General features: G+C 48.2%; 1 protein-coding gene across 1 annotated transcript; it reads left to right on the top strand.

The window, feature by feature from the left end:
• The first annotated feature begins 653 nt into the window (after positions 1-653).
• On the top strand, positions 654-17,259 carry LOC308046944 (histone-lysine N-methyltransferase SETD1B). The gene is made up of 12 exons (XM_080355068.1): positions 654-1,418; positions 1,521-1,691; positions 2,625-2,712; positions 3,619-3,836; positions 4,090-4,231; positions 4,634-5,095; positions 6,455-8,011; positions 10,191-10,357; positions 10,628-10,759; positions 11,408-11,527; positions 11,888-12,025; positions 12,675-17,259. The coding sequence occupies exons 1-12, from the start codon at positions 672-674 to the stop codon at positions 12,846-12,848; spliced, it is 4,116 nt and encodes a 1,371-aa protein (XP_080211194.1). The 5' UTR covers positions 654-671; the 3' UTR covers positions 12,849-17,259.
• Positions 17,260-18,935: the final 1,676 nt, after the last annotated feature.

Consider the following 18,935-nt stretch of genomic DNA (forward strand, 5'->3'; position numbering starts at 1 on the left):
ATTTTGCCGAAGAACAAGACATACGCTATGTCTTTGAATCGCAACATTTATGACTCTGTTTAAAGGCAATTTAAGCAGATTTGGGTTATTTTTTCCCCATGTGAATTGCTGTGGTCTAGTCAAGACAAATTTTAGTAGCAGCAACCATGTGGAAGTATTGTCTTCTCACAATTAGAGGTTAAGAGTTGACAGCAGTTGAGCCAGGGATTATAATTAAGAAACAGGATAATTTTTTGAGCATAGTGAAATCTAGGGAATAACAACTCATGGTGTAATGCACCTGTCAGAATTAGATGCAGATGAGAGATAATGTATCTTGCAGTGAAAGACATTTGGTTTGGGTGTGTTTTGTTGAGCACGGGAGCAATTCCCTCCTGTTCCCTAGAAGCTGAGGTTTTTGTTCGGTTGGTGCTGATGCTGTTTTTTAAAGCTTTTACCTCTCTGCTTGCTGAGGTCTGACATGGACAAGAAAAGCTTCAATAGGCACCAGCTGCTGAATGGGCCCCATCTCTTCAGAGCATCGCTCGCTGTTCTCCATTCCCAATTAAAACGTGTGTTAAATTCAGCTTTTGTTTGAAGCAGCCGGTGCTGTGGTATTTAGTGTAAAAGGAACATGCTCCTCACCTTTCCTCTCTCTTTTGTCGCAGGGCCAGCATTCTTCAGGGGAGGACATGGAAATCTCCGATGATGAGACCAACCCCGCGCCCATCACCAGTGCAGAATGTGCCAAAACCATTGTGGTGAACTCCTCCGTCAGCAACACAGGCGTGATGGCCCCGTCGATTCCCCCCCTGCCACCACCGGGATTCCCTCCTCTTCCTCCTCCGCCGCCTCCGCAGCCGGGCTTCCCGATGCCTCCGCCGCTGCCCCCACCTCCTCCGCCCACCCACCCCGCCGTCACCGTCCCCCCGCCGCCGCTCCCTGCGCCCCCCGGGGTCCCTCCACCCCATATCTTGCCTCCGCTCCCTCCGTTCCATCCTGGCATGTTCCCCGTCATGCAAGTGGATATGATAAGTGTCTTGGGCAACCAATGGGGTGGCATGCCAATGTCCTTCCAAATGCAAACTCAGATGCTGAGCCGCATGATGCAGGCACAAAACACGTACCAGTATCCGCCTTTCATGACGGGACGGATGCAGTTTGTGAATCTTCCGCCCTACCGCCCTTTCTCGATGGGAGCAGCTCTTGGTCGTGGACAGCAGTGGCCACCACTGCCCAAGTTTGACCCCTCGGTTCCACCGCCGGGTTATGAGCCGAAGAAGGAAGATCCCCACAAAGCCACTGTGGATGGAGTCCTCCTGGTCATAGTGAAGGAACTAAAGGCTATCATGAAAAGGGACCTGAACCGCAAGATGGTTGAAGTGGTGGCGTTTCGGGCATTTGACGACTGGTGGGACAAGAAGGAACGTCTGGCAAAGGTAGGCATTCACCTACTCTGTGCTGGATCCCGGGGAGGACTGGTCATAGTGCTTGTGGCCAGGGCATGGGTAAGCAGGGATCTGGAACTTTCTGTGTTGCAGGCGTCTCTCACTCCGGTGAAGTCTGGAGGAGAACTGGAGGAAAAACCAAAGCCGAAGGATCGAATTGCATCCTGTCTTTTGGAGAACTGGAACAAAGGAGAAGGCCTGGGATATGAGGGAATCGGCTTGGGCATTGGGTTACGAGGGGCCATCCGGCTGCCATCCTTCAAGGTAAAAACAAAGATGTGTCTTCATTATGCTGACATTCCCTAAAGGAGCATTAGGAGGACAGACCTCTCTGGGTTTGTGCCCCAAAGCCTTCCACGCTGTTCACTCACGGGGTTGCTTCTGACAGCCTCTCTCACAACCCACCAGTACGCTGTAGAGCAAGGATCCTCTTTCCCAGCCTTAGCTTTTCATCTGCCACTTGTGGGAATTGTCTGTGGAGGATCTCCCTGCTCTGCAAGGTAAATGAGACATTTGCCTGTGTTTAGGACACAGCATTTCAGGATGATTGTAAGAATACACTTACGGTGCTTTACACGGTTATTTCTTGGCTTGGAATGTCTTGCAGTTTAGCAGCTGAGTCTCACCTGAAGTTTGGTGAAAAGTGTTCTCTGCCTCATATGAGTTTACAGAATCAGACTTACAAGCATAGGGTCACCTATTTTAAAAAATATTTGCATAAAAAATGAAAGATATTCTAAAAAAAGTGAGAAGGGGACAAGGGCTTCCCTGAAATTAGGGGTTTGAATGCACAGAAGGTGCAAATAAAGGTTTGGGATGAGAGATTCTGCAGTATTCATTTAGAATGAAACTTGCTTTGAGATTCTTTAAGATGTCATAGGCTCAGGCTCTCTTTCTGTTATGCTACATCTCAGACACATGGATTTGTCAAGAGTTTTCTCTGTCAGCTTCACAGTACCTGGTGGTGACATGCACCATGCTGGTACCCGGGGTGTTTTGATGCAAATCGAAGGGGTAGAATTTCATTCACAGTGAAATTCCATTTGCAGGCAAAGAAAGGGATCAAGAGCTGGGGAAGTGGCCCTTGCTTTCTGGGTGTAAGTCACCATGGCAAAGTAAAGCAGCAGCAATTTGCTTAAGAAGTTGATTTCTGCTGTTTCCAAACTTTTAGAAATGTTAATTGTGTCTTTTGTTCAGGTGAAAAGAAAGGAGCCACCTGAAGCTGCCTCAGCGGGGGATCAGAAGAGAATCCGGCCTTCTACTTCTGTCGATGATGAAGATGAAGGTTTGCAAAGCACGTTTGTTTGAAACACAAGAGCAGATGCAAGCCGCATGCAAGCTGAATTCTTTTAAAGTTCACAGCAGTGTGCTCACTTACAGTTAGACACTGAGTCAAGGATCTGAGCCAAACCCGCTTCTCACAAAGCTCTGATCAGCTGAGAGATGTCTCCTCTGCATTCCGCTATCTTAAATTTACTGGCGGGAAATTTAAGACCCACATTTTATGAATAACTCATAACCTATTTTAGTTCTGCTGATGCAGAGCTGGTCACCCAGTAGAGGGAGCTCAGCTGAGTTCATGGTCTGTTCCAGGGCCGTGCTTGCAGTTCACTGGGTACCTTGTGGCAGACAGCACATTCGATACAGTTTGCCCTGCTTTTGATTTTAAAAGCAAAATGAAGTTATTTGCCAGAAAAATCTATTTGAAAATATTTTAACATTTTTTCCTGGAAGCAGAGAAGAGTAGAGATAAGAGAAAGTTTTGAATACCCTTTGTTTTACATAAAAAGTGGATTTAAGTTAGTTGTGCCATAAGTTGATTCATACTAATAAGTGGCTTGAAGCCAAAGTACAGAAGCAGGGTTTTGTAAAGCCCTTAAATAAAACAAAAAGGTGTTAAATTTGGCTTACCAGACTCATGCTGTGTCTCCTGGCTGCTCTGCCTATGGCTTGTCAGCTTTGGCCATCTGCATTTTGCCACCCTTGGTGTTTCAGCACCCTGCACCCAGTCCCACCCTCACCTGTCCTGTGAAATTCCTAATCCCCTGTGAGCCTGGGGACTCACACACCACATGGGCATGTTGCTCCTAACTTTGATCTTCCCAAAGAAAACATTTCCATTATGTGATCAACTCTTTCCCTCCCTTGCAAAGTATTTGATAGAAATTTCCTTCTTGCTTTTGCTTGCCAGAGTCGGAGAGGGACAGGGATGCTTCCGATACAACGTCTGACCTGTCGAAGAAGGATGCAGACGCCGTGGGGCTGAGGCGGCGACCAGCAAGGCCCCTGGAGCTCGACAGCGAGGGAGAGGAGGGAGACGAGACATCAGGGAAAGAGGAAGAGTCCTCCTCGGAGAAGGAAGAGGAGCAGGAAGAAGAGGGAGGCTTGGTGAAAGCAGCGCCTGGCAAGGTGTGTTGGTTTGTGATTGTGGGTTTGAGTGCTGTCTGTTGTTAAAAGGGGGCTTAGCAATTCCAGATGCCAAAGTTACCTTTTCTAGGATATGAGTGCTGCTATTAGGGTCTGTCCTAAGGGAACCTCTGTAAGGTTATTCCCTCTTCGGGTTCTCTGATCAGTGTCCCTGAGAGTTGCTGGTGGTTACTACAGTGACAGCCAGGCCTCAGGGTCAGACACTGCTCATTTTTGGCAATGTTTTCTTGCAAAGGAGGAAGAGGAGGATGAGGAGGAGGAGGATGATGATGAGGATGAAGATGATGATGAAGATGATGATGAGGATGAAGATGACGAGGAAGAGGAGACAGGCATAGACACAAGTGACAAGGAGGAGGAGCAGGACTCCGAGGAGGGTAAGCAGTTCCAGCAGGAGGAGCAAGCGTGGCCTTTGGGTCGGGTGTGTTCTCCCTGCTCTGGAAGGTGGTGGTTTCCACGTTTTAAAGCTGTGTGTGAAGGCAGCAGAACATCTTAGTACAACTCCAGTAAAGAGACCTGTGTGGGCAGGTGGCACGCAGCACTAGTTCTGCTGCTCAAGATGCCTGTTGTATGGTGATTGTTGTAAGCATCCAAATACATGGTTTATAAGTCTCTGCAAAAATAAATAAACTGGAAGGGGAGTCCTTCAAACCCCTGCACTGCCGTTGGAGCTGCCTCCATGCTGTCACAGTGTGGAAGTGATATTTGCTGCTGTAATAGACCCTGATTGTTTGGTAAAGTCAGAAAGCGGAACTAATGGTAATTTGTTCTTTGTGTAGATGTAGCAAGTCCGTCGTCTTCCAAGGCTGAAGTTGAATCATCCGATGAAAGTGAAGACTCCTCTGAATTTGAGTCAAGTTCAGACTCGGATGATGAAGATGAGGATGATGATGATGATGAAGACGAGGAGGAGGAAGAGGAGGAGGAGGTGGCTGAAGATCAAGATAGGGAAGCCATGGTTGCTGAGACAGAGCATGAACCTGCTGGTCATGAGATTCCTGATGATGAGAGGGAGACTATTTTGGAGCTGTACCCTGTGGATGACTACATGGATGCAACAGGCTTGGGACTCGTGGAGCCAGCATTGGCTGTGAGAGATGAAGGCATGGAAGAAATCAAGGCAGGAGAGGGTGAATGTGGTGAAGTCCCAGAGGCATCTATTGCTGCTGAAACACTGAAACAGTTGGTTATGGAAAGAGACCAGGAGACAAAACTTGCGCTGTCTCCCATCTGTAGGCCAGGTATGCCCTTCCATGTGGTTTGGCATTTTTTTACCACATTTCACAGCATCCAATATGTGTGGATTTGCATTTCCCTTGTTCTCTCTCTTCCCCCAGTCTTGGCTCTGTGCTAGGGGTTATCTGGACAGGGAACGAGGTCTGTGCTGAGCTTGGTTCTTAGCACGGAGCTCTGCACAAGCCATCCGCTGCTAAAAATACTGTGGTGGTTGTATCCAGAATCTTATCCTGGGCCAGCTTAGTTAGTGTCTACAGGAACTGAGCAGTTGTCGATGTCCGAGGGTGACTGACTGGATGGTGTGGTGGCTGAAGCTCAAGATAGAAAAGCTGTGGCTGCTAAAACAGAACAGGAATCTCTACTTAATGTGCCACTGCTGGCTCTTTTTGGCTTTAATACCAAAGCCATATGTGACTGGGAAGCTATATGGGGCATGTGAGTGGAGTCTTGGAATTACATCTGGTTCCTGATATTATTATTTTTGGGGATTTTTAACTCAGCCCTTTCAAATGAGCAATACTCTCTGGTTTTCTGGAAGATGGAAATTTTCTTCATTCAATACAGAGTTGCGTTTAACCCAAGGAAATTTAGAAACCTTTTACTAAAACAGGAGTGAGATGCATAAAGGTTGACGAATTCTGCACCTAGGGGGGAAATTAACAAGTTAAAAACTGGAGCCAACAAGGAGAGCACATCTAGTGTGTCCTGCAGTGTGAGCCTTGGACAGGACTGGTGTCTGTGGTATATTGCCACTTGGAGAGCTGGAAATCCAGTCCCTGCACAGCCCTAAGGGGGTACATAAACTCCAGACGAATCAGCCTGCTGTAGAGAGAGCAGCGTATAAATTGCCTCATTGATACCATCTGAGCGTCTCCTCATTTGTTACGAGGGCTTCCCGTTTCCTTCACGTGTTGTTCAACAGCGTTACACTCCTCCCTTCACTTCTCCTTCCTTGGAGAGCTGAGGGTGCTTCTTGGCCTTGCAATTAGTTTACCATCCCACATTAGAGAAGCTTGAGGCTCTGCCAGTCCTCCAAAGTCCTCGCCCCACAATCCACTTTTTATGTCTGTACAAAAGGTGGTCAGGGGTTTTGAAAGCAGAAAACCTTTGTTCTGGCCCATGTCATAGCTAATCCTCAAATTAATAGTGCATTTTTTTTAATGGTCCATTAGGGATGTCTGTGGTAGCGTCTAATTACTCCACACTCGGTGCCTCTAAAATGTAAAGCATTGAAGTTTTTAAAGCCTCCCGGTGGAATTGAGCTGTTCTGTAATTGCGGCATCTTAAACATGGCTTTACTGGCAAGTGGCGAGTAACTGAGTGGAAGCAAAGCTGCTGATTCTTCTCTCTTTTCCCCCTTTCAGAGGATGAGTCCGAAGCCACTATCGTGCTGGAGCCAGTGGTACAGGAAGGTCCAAAGCTGGAATCTCAAGACGAGGAGGCGACGCTCTGTCTCTCGACTCCGGTGGGAGTCTTTGGAGAACCCCTGCCCAGCAAAAGCAGCTTCTTCAGCAAGTCTGACGACAGCAGCTTAGAAGCTCGTGTTAAAACAAAACTGCCCTTGGCAGCGGAGGAGGACGAGCGGCTGCCTCGCACGCCTGGGCGGGAGGTGATGGTCCATTCAGAGACTGATACTCTTCTGCTTCCAGCCCACAAGGTGCCATCCTCCGTGCTTCCCTTACCGTCGACTCCTGGTGAAGAAGAATCTTTAGTCCCTCCAGAAAAGTTCCCTGAACAATTAATGGTGACCAAAACGTCCATGGATGAGGAGATTCCTAGGACTCCTGGGCGGGACATTTTGGCCAAGTCCTCGCACCCCCTCACGAAGTCGCAGAGCACGGACACTGTTCCAGCCACGCCGGGAAGCGATGCTCCCCTTACGGGAAGCAGCTTGACCCTCAGTTCTCCTCAAGTCCCTGGGAGCCCCTTTTCCTACCCGTCCCAGTCTCCTGGCATTAACAGTGGCATTCCTCGGACTCCTGGGAGAGATTTCAATTTCACGCCTACTTTCCCAGAGGCTGGTGCTACCATTCCTTGCCTTCTGTCTGGCAAGAAACAATCGGAGGATGAGCTAGATGAGAAACCCTTTAAAGAACCTCTTGGTGCTTCCCTTACCATCAGCATGAACAGTGTTCCTTCCCCTATCCCCTTTGCCAGCCCCCCGCAAGCAGATTTCCGCACAGACATGGGTTTGCCGCCGGATGAGCCGATACCTGTGGCAGCCCTGCCGTGCCTGCATGGAGATGGAAGAATGCCCCTCGAGGAATGCAAAGCAGAAGTCAAATCTGTTTTGCTCTCACCAGAAGTACCCACCGGTGCTTCTGTTCTTCCTCCTCCACCACCACCTTCTGTTCTTCCCAAAAGGAGGCCAGGTCGGCCCAGGCGGTCACCACCGTCTGTCCTCTCGTTGGATATGTACCCGGGCAAAACCATAGAACCTCCTCCGGTGCCAGTGGCCTTGGTGGAAAGTGCTGTGGGCAAAGAGCTGTTGAGTGGACATCCTGATGCTTTCTATGGACTGAAAGACCCTGAAGCCGTCACCCTGGACTTCAGGAATGACGGTTTCCACGAGAAAATAGCAGCTGAAGCAGTTGCAGAGAAACTGCCGTTTAAGGAACTGGAGAACCAGTGGAATGAAGACTTCAAGGAAGAAGAAGCTCATGCGAAACCTAAAAGACAGTGGCGAAGGCAGAAGAAGACATCTGAAGACCTCCCAGTGATTCCTTCCCCTGAGTATTCCCCGCCCCAGCCTCAGTTCAGGCCACGCTCCGAGTTTGAGGAGATGACCATTTTGTATGATATTTGGAACGGAGGCATAGATGAGGAGGATATCAAATTCATGTGTATCACATATGACCGCTTGTTGCAGCAGGACAATGGTATGGACTGGCTCAATGACACCCTGTGGGTATTCCATCCTTATATCCTTTCTCACTGGTGTTACACAGCACACATACGATGCACTAGATGGTAATTGTGTAGGACTGAAAATGCAAAAAACCCCAAGTTTGTTGGTGGAAGAAGCATTTGCTTACTAGAATAGCAATTGCTTACAGCAGCAGGGAGATTTAGACTGTTTTATTCCCTGAAGCTGCAGTACAAAAATACTGCAAAAGTGGCTGTTCTTGCTGCATTTTCAGCCTAGGACTGTATCTGTATGCAACTCTTCTGGGGAGATTTCCTTGCTAGTTTGAGAAGCTTCTGTCTGCATTTAAACCAGACTTGCCTGTGGAATTTCCAGTCTGTACATCCAGAGCTTTAACTTGGGGCTAAAACTTGCTGTAAAAATAATCTCACCATCTGTGCCCAAAATGATGAGTTAGTGGTGCAAGCAGCTTTAACTTGCTTGGAGTTTGAAATACGAATAAAAGTGATGGTTTCTAAGCGGCACATGAAGGATGGGCACGTCCCCAGGCTGGATGGGGATGTACTGGTAGCACTGGCTGGTGCTGGTGGCGCAGGATCTGGCCCTGTCCCCTCCCTCCCTTTTAATGATCTGATAATCAGCTGCACAGGCTGTAGCTTTGAATCTTTGGCAGCATTTCTGGGACACACGAGCTGTCTCAGAACCAGAAGTGATCTCCAGAACGCAGCCTGGAAGGCTGTTCTCATAACCTGAGAACTCTCTAGTAAGGTTTTCAGGAAAGAAAACACAAATGTATATAGTAAGGAAGACATGCACCACCTTGTGTGTGGCTGGAGATTGTGTGGAGATAAAATATCTCATCCCTTATTCCCTGCAAGACACGAAAGCAAAAGCAAAAAAGCCCAAACCACTTAAAATAGTGATATGATACTAACAGAAATCAAGTGGAGCTCAGTGCTGAGCTGTGCATTTCCATCCTTTATTTCTCTGCATCTCAAAGGGCAATGTGTAAGATTAAACTTACGATTTTCTGCCTTTTCATACCAGTGCAACAATCTTGAAACAGATTTATTGAATTGTTAAATGAAAATATTTTAAAAGGATGATGAAATGCATCACCCCCAGCAATGTTCAGCCCGTGTCTGCTTCATTTGGGGAGGTAGTTCCGAACAAGAACCAGTCTGAGGGTGGCAGTAATTGGCGCTGCAGCGGTGGGAACCACCGCAGAACGGGGCAGTGCTTTAATGTGTTGGCGTTTGGCGCCTTACAAAGTGGAAATATTTGAAATCTGTTTCCTGGATGATAAGAATTATTGTAACAGCAAATTTACAGTCACCTTTCAAACCATTTAAAAATAATCTGCAGCCAGTTGCTGCTGTGCTGCACCGCACGGTAGGTGTGAAGGTACCTGCAGGGCTCACCCGCTCTGCAGCAGCTCACACCGAGCTCAGGGCCATCACTTTTTGTGGCTCCTCTGCTTCAATTTTCTGATGTTAAGGATACCTTGTGACTCACAGAGAGCATTTTTGGGTAGATCTCAATCATCGTAGGCTTCCTGGCTGTGTTTTTGGGGTGAGCTGCCAGCAGTGCAGCTCCACTGTCCTTCCAGAAGCCAAAGACCTGCAGGTGCCTGTTCAACGCCGTGAGCCTTGCCAGGCCAGCTGCAGGTTTCTATGACCTATCGGAACAGTGGGGTTTGAAACATCTGCACAGGGTCTTACCCTTCCCGTCAGGGTCTGAAGGAGCTGATGTACCGAGGCCGGTGAGAGCAGCGTCTCTCCCCAAGCCCTTGGGGCTGAGCAGGGTCTCTTGCCCGTCTGTGCTGGCTCCAGCCCTGGCCGGTGGGGTGACGGCTGCGCTGAGATCCATGCGGTGTCTGCAGGGCCTGGAGTGTCTGCAGGGAGTTTCTGGAGGCAGAACAAAAGCGTATCATTCAAAACAGAGAAGGTGGTACGTCCAGATGGCTGGGCAGCTGCTGTCTGTGTACGTAGTGGGGAAATCCTTTCTCTTTAGTTCCCTAAAGCCTGCAGCTGAGAAGGAAAGACTTGCTTGGCTTTCCTGTAGACATGTGGGCTTCAGTGATGGGTTTTTATTCATTTTTCAAGAGTGTTATTTTTTTCCACCCCCCCAAAACCTTCCTAATTTTCCAGTCTCCCAGCATTAGCTCCACGCAGCTGCGGCAAGTTTTGTCTGATACCCACCGGTGGCTGTGTTTCTCCTTAACTTCTTTCCACCTACCAGCTTTTCTACTCCTAAGAAAAAGAAGCGGGATGACGGGATGCGGGAGCACGTGACGGGCTGCGCACGAAGTGAAGGCTATTACAAAATTGATAAGAAGGACAAACTTAAATACCTCAACAACAGCCGAGCTTTTGCAGAGGAGCCTCCAGCTGACACGCAGGTGAGGACGTGTCCTCCGCTGCCTGCCGGGGTGTGAACAGGGTTTGGTTTCATTTGGTGTCATTGCACAGCAGATGCTTCCTGCCTTTTGGCAAGGAGGGAGGTGAAGTTGTTGCTACACCTGTGTCACTGTCCAGGGAGGTGTTAGTGATTGATGTGGGATGTTTTAGGAGGCCACGCGTTCTGCGGTGACGTGTTGTTGCATAAAGGGTTGCTGACAGGGAGGCTGCAGGGTGTTGGGTCAGCTTTGATCGGCCTTTTGTCCTCTCAGGGTATGAGCATCCCTGCCCAACCTCATGCTTCCACCCGGGCTGGCTCCGAGCGGCGGTCGGAGCAGCGCAGGCTCCTCTCCTCCTTCACCGGGAGCTGCGACAGTGACCTGCTCAAGTTCAACCAGCTCAAGGTGGGCACCTCGTGGATGCTGCTTTGCGCCGGGGCTGGTGGGGAGCAGGTGGGGCCGGGGCACGGGACCGACCTCCTGCCGATTTCGTGTCACCTTGGTGGCGACCATCTCAGCATTGGGTGCCAGAGGATTGAACGGTACCTGGCTCTCCTCTATTTTGTGTAACTCAACACAACAATGCAATTTAATGCAGTATGTAATGCAAATAATTGACCTAAACAAATAGAGCAGGCGCAGGGAAAATATGAGAACACATGAGACTTGGTCCAGCGTGCTCACTTGCGAGCAGCAGAACCATGAGCTGCCTGATAAATGGCTATAAATGAGTATATGATGATAACAGAGCTTGAGCCCTACTCAGAACCATCAGGATTATGCAGAATAGAGGCTGATGGCCTCAGAGGGTCTTTTCTCCCCAGTGTGTGGTCAGTGGTAAAAACCCAAGTACCACAACTCTGTGGGACCTCCTGTAACCTCTGTCCTGCCTTCCTGTCACCGCAGCACAGAAGGAGTCTAAATGGGGTTGACATACCCAGCAGTGCTTGTTCCTTGGAGCAGGCTGAGAGTGCTGGGCCCAGGGACGGCCTTTCCCTTTCTGTGCTCTGGCTAATTCAGGGTTGGGGGTTTTGGGGTGTTTTCTTCGTGCAGTTCCGGAAGAAAAAACTAAAATTCTGTAAGAGCCACATTCACGACTGGGGTCTTTTTGCTATGGAGCCCATTGCAGCTGATGAGATGGTGATCGAGTACGTGGGTCAGAACATCAGGCAGGTAAGCTGGACTGTGGGTGAAATCTGAGCAGAAACAGCTCTGAAAGAAGTTCTCGAGTAGGATGGGGGGGTTGGAGTCCCTGTTGTGAGGTGTTAGTACCTGAGCAGAGGTTGGTGTATGGGTCGGAGGTACAAGGGTGAGATTTTCAACAACTCATAGAAACTAAGCACTCAAATCCTTAGGAGATAAGCTCTCAAGAAGCCCACCCTGAACTTCTGTGTTTGCAGTTAGGTCTGTGTTCTCTTGGGGTGTTTGGGATCATATACGTGTTGAGCACAGCTCAGGTGAGCATGGTGTAGATCTGGGCTCACAGATCAGTTCTGCAGCGTCTCCTGACACGGCGTGCGGGGTTTTCCGTAGGTCATTGCTGACATGCGTGAAAAGCGATACGAGGATGAAGGCATCGGGAGCAGCTACATGTTCAGAGTCGATCACGACACCATCATCGATGCCACAAAATGCGGAAACTTTGCCAGGTTTATTAATCACAGCTGCAATGTAAGTATTGTGGTTTTGCATGTAATTGTACTCTGACATAGCGATAAACCCGTTGAGTCCTTGGTAGCTTTGATTGGGGCCGTGTTCAGAAGTAGCAGGGGGTCACAGGGTTATGATTAAATGTTAATGAGCTACAGCAGATCAAAGCAGAGTCTGAACTAGTGCAAAGAGATTTGAGAGACCTGAGAAATGAAACATACAGCGAGACAGAGCTCACTCAGAGTCCTCCTGACTGTGTTGGAGGACCCTGACAGACGCTATTCAAACATATCTAACAAATATTTCCTTCAAAAAAAGCTGATTTTAGCATTGTTATTCTGTGGGAACGGTCTTCTAGCATCCACATGGGAAAAATACTCTGCTCCAGCAGGTAGAGAACCTGCTTTCCCCTCTGCTCTGTGCTGCAGTGACCAAATTATTGAGCATTAACTAAGCTGCTCTTAGCCCAGGACAAACATGGTGGAACAGGCTCTTTTGCACCACAGAATGTGGATATTTGGAGGAGCACAGAGGGTTGCTCTGGAATTGCGGCCCAGGCTGCCCAGGGAAGGGCTGTCCCGCTCAGTTTTAGCTCGGAATAACAGTGTGGAGTTTGGGAAGCCATGGCCATCAGGAGCCTAAATCATTACCTGTTCTGTCACCCTTGCAGCCAAATTGTTATGCTAAAGTGATCACGGTGGAGTCTCAAAAGAAGATCGTCATCTACTCCAAACAGCACATCAATGTGAATGAGGAAATTACCTACGACTACAAGTTTCCGATCGAGGATGTAAAAATCCCATGTCTGTGTGGCTCTGAGAACTGCAGGGGAACCCTGAACTGAACGCGAGGTTTCTCGTCACACTTGCACCTTCGGCCATGTCAAAACTGTGGTAACCAGGTGTGGTTGCACTTTGCCAAAAAAAAAAAACAAAAGAAAAAAAAAAAGGAAGAAAAAAAATCAAAAAGAAAAAAAAAATTAAAAAAGAGAGGAAAAAAAGAGAAGGAAAAAACCAAGCAAGTTTCGCACTTCTGCCAGGATCACGAATGGAAGCAAAAAGCGCACATGCTTACGAGGACTGTTCATGTTTCAGGTGCTCTTTCCTTTTCAGATCCAACACGCACACAAAAGGTGACTACCGTTTTGTGGCATGGTCTATCCAAACACTAGCTTCTCTGTTCAGTCCCGACATTAATGCTCCGTAATGGGATAATGGTACCTTTTTTTTTAATTGTTGTTATAAACCTTCATCTTTTCATAATTGCTGCTACCTTTTTCTCATCAGTTTTGTTGGTTGAAAAAGACATTCAACGTTTAAATGTGAAGCAGAGACTGAAAACGCCATATAGGGTTTGTTGGGAGCTTGATTGGCTGAAATTGCACAGATTTCTCAGAGTAAGCTGTAAATAAATGTAAGGTTGATGTTACAGAGCAAGCCAGAGGCTTGAGGGTGTGTGAATGGGGGTGTGCGTGTGTGTGTGTGTGTGTATGATGTGTCCCCAACGAGACTTTAGGTGAACTGTCCTGCCTTTTCGTTAGGGACGAGCCAGAACAAGTCCCCTAAGCCAGCCGCCCCGGGGAACAGCCAGGTCAGCCGCAGACCTCAGCTCAGCGCCTTGGGCTCGTCTCTTCATTTTCACACACCGTGCTGGTATATCGGGGGATCAAAACCTCTGCACCCGCACGTGAGCGCTATTTGGATGCCGCAATCCGCTGTAGCGAGAAGTCGTGTCGGTTGCGTCGCTGGTGCGGCGTGTGGACTTTGGGGATGCCCGTTTCTCGGAGATTTATTCGCTTTGCACGCAAAAAAAAAGGCTGAGGCTGAACTTAAGTGGACAATTCAGCCCGCGTTTGTGCTGTGGAAATCTCACCCTCCTTGCGAGCGTACGCTACGGCCCGTGTTTCGAACAGGATTTTCTTCCTGTAGATGGGAAACAGGCTGATGTGTGTCTCGTGTTAATTTTTCTCGCTTTTGTCTGCGTTTCCCCGCCCGTGCAGCGTTTTACGTGGAGTGTTTGCTCTGTCCTTGGCACGGGCGATGGCTCCTGCGATAGAGCGAGCTGCGCCGGCCTCTCACCTCCCTCCGTTACTCAGTAACCTGCCCCAGGGCTGCCCCATCCCTCCAGCAAAAGTGGTTCAAGTGTCCTCCCCCATGCACGGCGAGCAAATGAAAGCCGCTTTGAATTTGGAAGGCTTATTTTGAAACTGGTTTTTGACGTGTTTTGTCCTTGTAGATGTGCTGAGGTGAAGGTTGCAGTTCTTTGAGAGGTTCCGTTTAAAAATGGGGCGAAACACCAAAGCAAATACGTCTTTGGATGTGACCTGGAAATGTTACACAACTGTTTCGGTATCGACAGGATCCGTTTTTCAACTCGCATTGAATTTCTCCTCCTTTAAAAGTAGAGATCAGTTGTGCTAAACCCTTTTTGAATTGGCTCGTAAGGGGAAGTTGCAATGTAATTATGAAATGGGAAGATAATCTGCGTAACTAAATACCTTCTCCCCGCAGAACAAATTGCACAACAGTTTTCTTGTCGCCTTTTAAAATCAGCGGTAATTCCTATACGACCGCAGCTCCATGACCGGAGGTGACAGCCTTGCAAATGAGTTTTCTGGCAGTTTTTTAGCTGTTAGGGTTGCCAGGTCTGCCCTGCAGGTGCTCTGGGTTGGACCTCTGCGTCTGAATTTCTTCTTCAGACAAAAGGTCTGAAGGAGCAGGAGCACCGGGACTGCTGTGGGCTGCCTTGGTTCCTCCTGTGTGTCTGTCCGAGGGTGAGGAGTTGTCCGTGGGGTTGGACAGTCCATAGTCTCATCTCTGGTTTTGTTTCACGTTGTTTCCCCTTCTCTTTGTGAATCTCTCCAGCAACCGGGTATTGCTGACCCAGAACCTAAAACTACGAGAAGCACAGCGAGTTTCTGTCATTGAACGCTGGTTGCAGCCGCAGTGATGGCAGGAGCATTTGGGAGTTAGACCAACTGCTTGATTTATTTTGCTTTTTTAAAAATAAGGCTCATCTGGTGTTGATGCTCCAGTTGGCTTCTCTGCAGCTTGGCCTTTTGCTTTCAGAGCTTTGGAGATGCACAGACGTTTCCTGTGTCTCAGAACTGAAGCCCCGTGTGCAGCGGTTCTGCCCACGTCCTTGGCCTCCTTCCTTTCTTTGTAGTCCATCAAACCGGCGCATTAACGGTGGTTTTGTGGGGGCAAAGACACCCCAACCGGCCCGGCCACTGGGTACCTGCTGCCTGTTTGTGTTTCCCAGCGGATCCGTGTGCTCTGAACGGGATTAGCCCCTGCAGTTTGCCTTAATGTTTGTCGAGGGGAGGCAGGTCGTGCTCTTCTGAAGCAAGACCTGCAGGTTGGGCTCCTTTTCAGGAGCACCAAGGGGATTTGGGTGCCAAAGACCATGAGCACCTAAATGCCTTGGGTACTTCTGAAACTGTTTATGATGCCAGACAAACAATGTGAGTTTTTGGAAGAGCTGAGCTCCCAGTAACCCCCCAGGAGGACACGGAGGGGTTGAACCTTCAGCACTTGCGAATAATCCCATTGGTCTGACCTCAAACCCCAAGGCTTCTCTTTTCCTCCCCATAAACCTCGGCTTGCAGAGTCCTCCCAGTGCAGCTTCTGTCTCAGACCGCGGGGCTGCCCTGTGCCCCAAAACACCGTTTGATGGTGAGGATTATAAACCAGGTTTAGCGATTTCTATGAGGGGGTCACCCCATCCCGGCCCCCCATGGAAACCCTGGCCAGGACCGAACAAACTGACCAGCGCGGGCTGCTTTGCACAGAGATTTACAGTTGCGGTTGTTCGCCGAAAATCCCATCCCCAATTTATTTTTGCTTCAAAAAAAACCAAGAGAGACATGACTGTTCTCCCCAGATGGCATCTCGCTGGTGGGGTGACCCGAGGGGACGGCGCGAGAGGTTTGGAAATAGGTGTTTAGGTTTCCAGCACGACGCTGGCTGGAGCGCGGTCGGTGCGGTTCCAGCCCCGTGCGCAGTGCCAAGGTGGTCCCCATGGGTGACCTGGGACTCCTGGGGGTCCGCAAGGGGAAGGGGCTCATCTTGCAGATATTTATATTGTATAGAGCAGCTTATTTCTACAAGAAATAATAAAAAATTTAAAAAAAACAAACTGCAAATGAGAAAAACAACAAACATTTTTAAACTCCAAGGAAGCATACAGCAATTTCAGTTCTGATTTTTTTTGTGACCTTTTTCAGGGATCATTTCAGTGCATTTCTGTATAAAAGAAAAATTTAAGGAGAAAAGGATTTTGAAGTATACAAAAATAAATGCATCTTCTGTACATAGGCAAACTCAAGAATCTTCTCTTCAAACACTGTTTCTTGTAGAAACATGTTGAAATTTTTTTGCTGATTTCTTTGTACTTCGAGAGCATGTAAATAATTTATTAAAAGTGACTATTGTAATTTGGAGTTCTTTTTAAACAGATTCCAGCTCTAAATCATGTTGAGATGGGGTAGAAGAAGGACTGAGTATCGCAAAGGAGCTGGTGGCATTTACAGCTTGTGTCAAGCTTTGTATAATGTAAATTCTGTATAAAGATGTTTTTTTTGTCAAATAAATAGATGGAATTAGAAGCATTAAGAAACTGAAGACAAAAAATTGCCAAGTCAAGGCTTCTTCTTTCCCCCCCCCCAGTCTGAAACCTAATGTGCAAAATCTATTTATTTCAAGCGAGGAAATGTGTACAGTCTAATAGACAACCTAAAATGTATTTAAGCGAGTTTGCAACTGGATTTGTTTTCAATTTAATATTTGTTTTGTTTTTATGAGTTTCCTCCTTAATTGCCACTGTAGTATTTGTCCAGGTGAAAAGAAACACGTCGCAATGGCCACTCTAAAGCAAACAAATGGGCAGTTTTAAAAGCAGGATGGAAGAACTCCCGGCTCCCAATCCTTGCAGGTTTCTGGTTCTCTAAACAGGTTGTTTTAAATCACGGTGTGGAAATAAAGGGTCTCCTTTAAAAGGGGGCGAGTTAAATGATTTGCAATAAATGAAAATAAAATCCTATTTTTTTTTTAAGTTCCTTAAAAAAGCAACTCTGCTTCGAAGATTTAGGGTTTCTGCTTTCTCTTTCGTTAAGCAAATTTATAAATTTAGGGATGTTTTGTGCATATAGAATCTGTCACCAGTATGTATCTTGTTTTGAAGAAAGTGTTTTTGTTGTGGATGTGTCATGCTGTATATATTTGTTCATATTTTTGTGAATTGAATACTATGTACCATTGTATTATAGTAACTTTTATAAAGCAAACCATAAATATACTGACTTTTCTTACAGAAAAATTACGTTGTGCTTAATGTATAACCACAGCTTTTTGCTCTCTGCCCCTTGCTGCGAACTGTGCGAGCTCAAGGAACCGTATCGAGACAAAGAGTGCTCCAAAGAACAGGTTTTCAGCAAAGTTTACTGAAAGTATTAATTCTGGTGAGCAGGAAATGACTTTAAGCAACGTTATAGTGCACGAAATACGTGAGTGATTTAAGTTTATCAATTTAAAGAACATTTTAATATTACAAATACTGACAACCCACAGGAGCCGAGGCACAGCCTGGGTGTCCCAGCTTCGCCTTGGGCTTTTCTGAGTTCACATCTTTGGTTTTTTAGCTTTATGGAGACAAAAGCTCTTACCCGACAAAGCCAAGTGTTAGTGTTGCTGGTTCGGGTGGTGCCCAAAGGCTCCTGGGGCCAGAGGCCTCGTGGTTTCGTTCTTTTCAATCAAGTTTATTCAAATCTGAGATAAATTCTGTTCCCTGTGGTTTGCAGGAGGGGGAGCTGGGGGAGCTGCTGAGATTTGATGGGGATGAAAGCCCAACCTGGAGCTGGATGTGCCCCCCACCTCCCGTGCTGGGGGCAAAGCAGCTTCTCTGAGCTTTAGGAAAGGAGATAACGCAGAGAGAGATGAGTGGAGTGGTGGTGGAGGAGGAAATGGAAAAGACAGGAGAGAGCCTGGGCTGTAGATCGCATCCCAGCTCAGTTCTTGGCGTCTATAGCTGCCTGTGGTGGCTGACGGATGGGGATGTGGGATGGGATGGGGATGCAGGATGGAGATAGGACAGGACGGGGATATGGGACAGGATGGAGATGCCGGACAGGTTGGGGATGCGGGGTGGGATAGAGATGCAGGACAGGATGGAGATAGGACAGGACGGGGATATGGGACAGGATGGAGATGCTGGACAGGTTGGGGATGCGGGGTGGGATGGAGATGCAGGACAGGATGGAGATAGGACAGGATGGGGATGTGGGATGCGATGGAGATAGGACAGGATGGCGATGCGGGGTGCCATGGAGATACCGGACAGGATGGGGATGCAGGATGTGTTGGGGATGCGGGGCAGCCAAAGCTCACAGGGCTCACCCTGGAGGCTGGTGGGCTGTGGCAGAGGCTTGGGCTGGTGGAAGGACTCGTGTCCCAAGAGCCCATCCTGAGCTGAGGGCTTGGTGGGGACTTTGGCTACTCAGGGTTTGAGCAGCTTCGATGTTGGGAAACGTGGGGAGCAGCAGCGGGTGCGCTGGGGCTTTGGAGGGCAGACGTGCAACTGTGGGGAGACCCATGGGCAGCACAGACCATGAGATGTTCTTCAGTGGTCGCTCACTGAGGTCTGTGGGCTCCTCAGGGAGAGTTTGACCCACAGCCACAGCAACTATGGGGTTGAAGGGCTCCAGCCTTGACACATTAACTTACCAGGCACTCAAGCTGTGACAGAACAGGGTTTTATTGTGTTGGTGGGGAAAGTCCCCTGGCAGAGGACAGTGCCAACACCAGAGCAGTGCCCAGAGGGGACTTTGCATGTGCAGCTGGGATCTGAGCCCAGGAATTACTGCCAATGTCAGCAATCACTTCTTGAAACACGTGAGAAGCCCCCGCCCTTCGTTAATGCAGGAATTTACAGGTAT

This window comes from Nesoenas mayeri (assembly GCF_963082525.1).
Source record: "Nesoenas mayeri genome assembly, chromosome: 17".
In the NCBI taxonomy this organism is placed as follows: Eukaryota; Metazoa; Chordata; class Aves; order Columbiformes; family Columbidae; genus Nesoenas; species Nesoenas mayeri.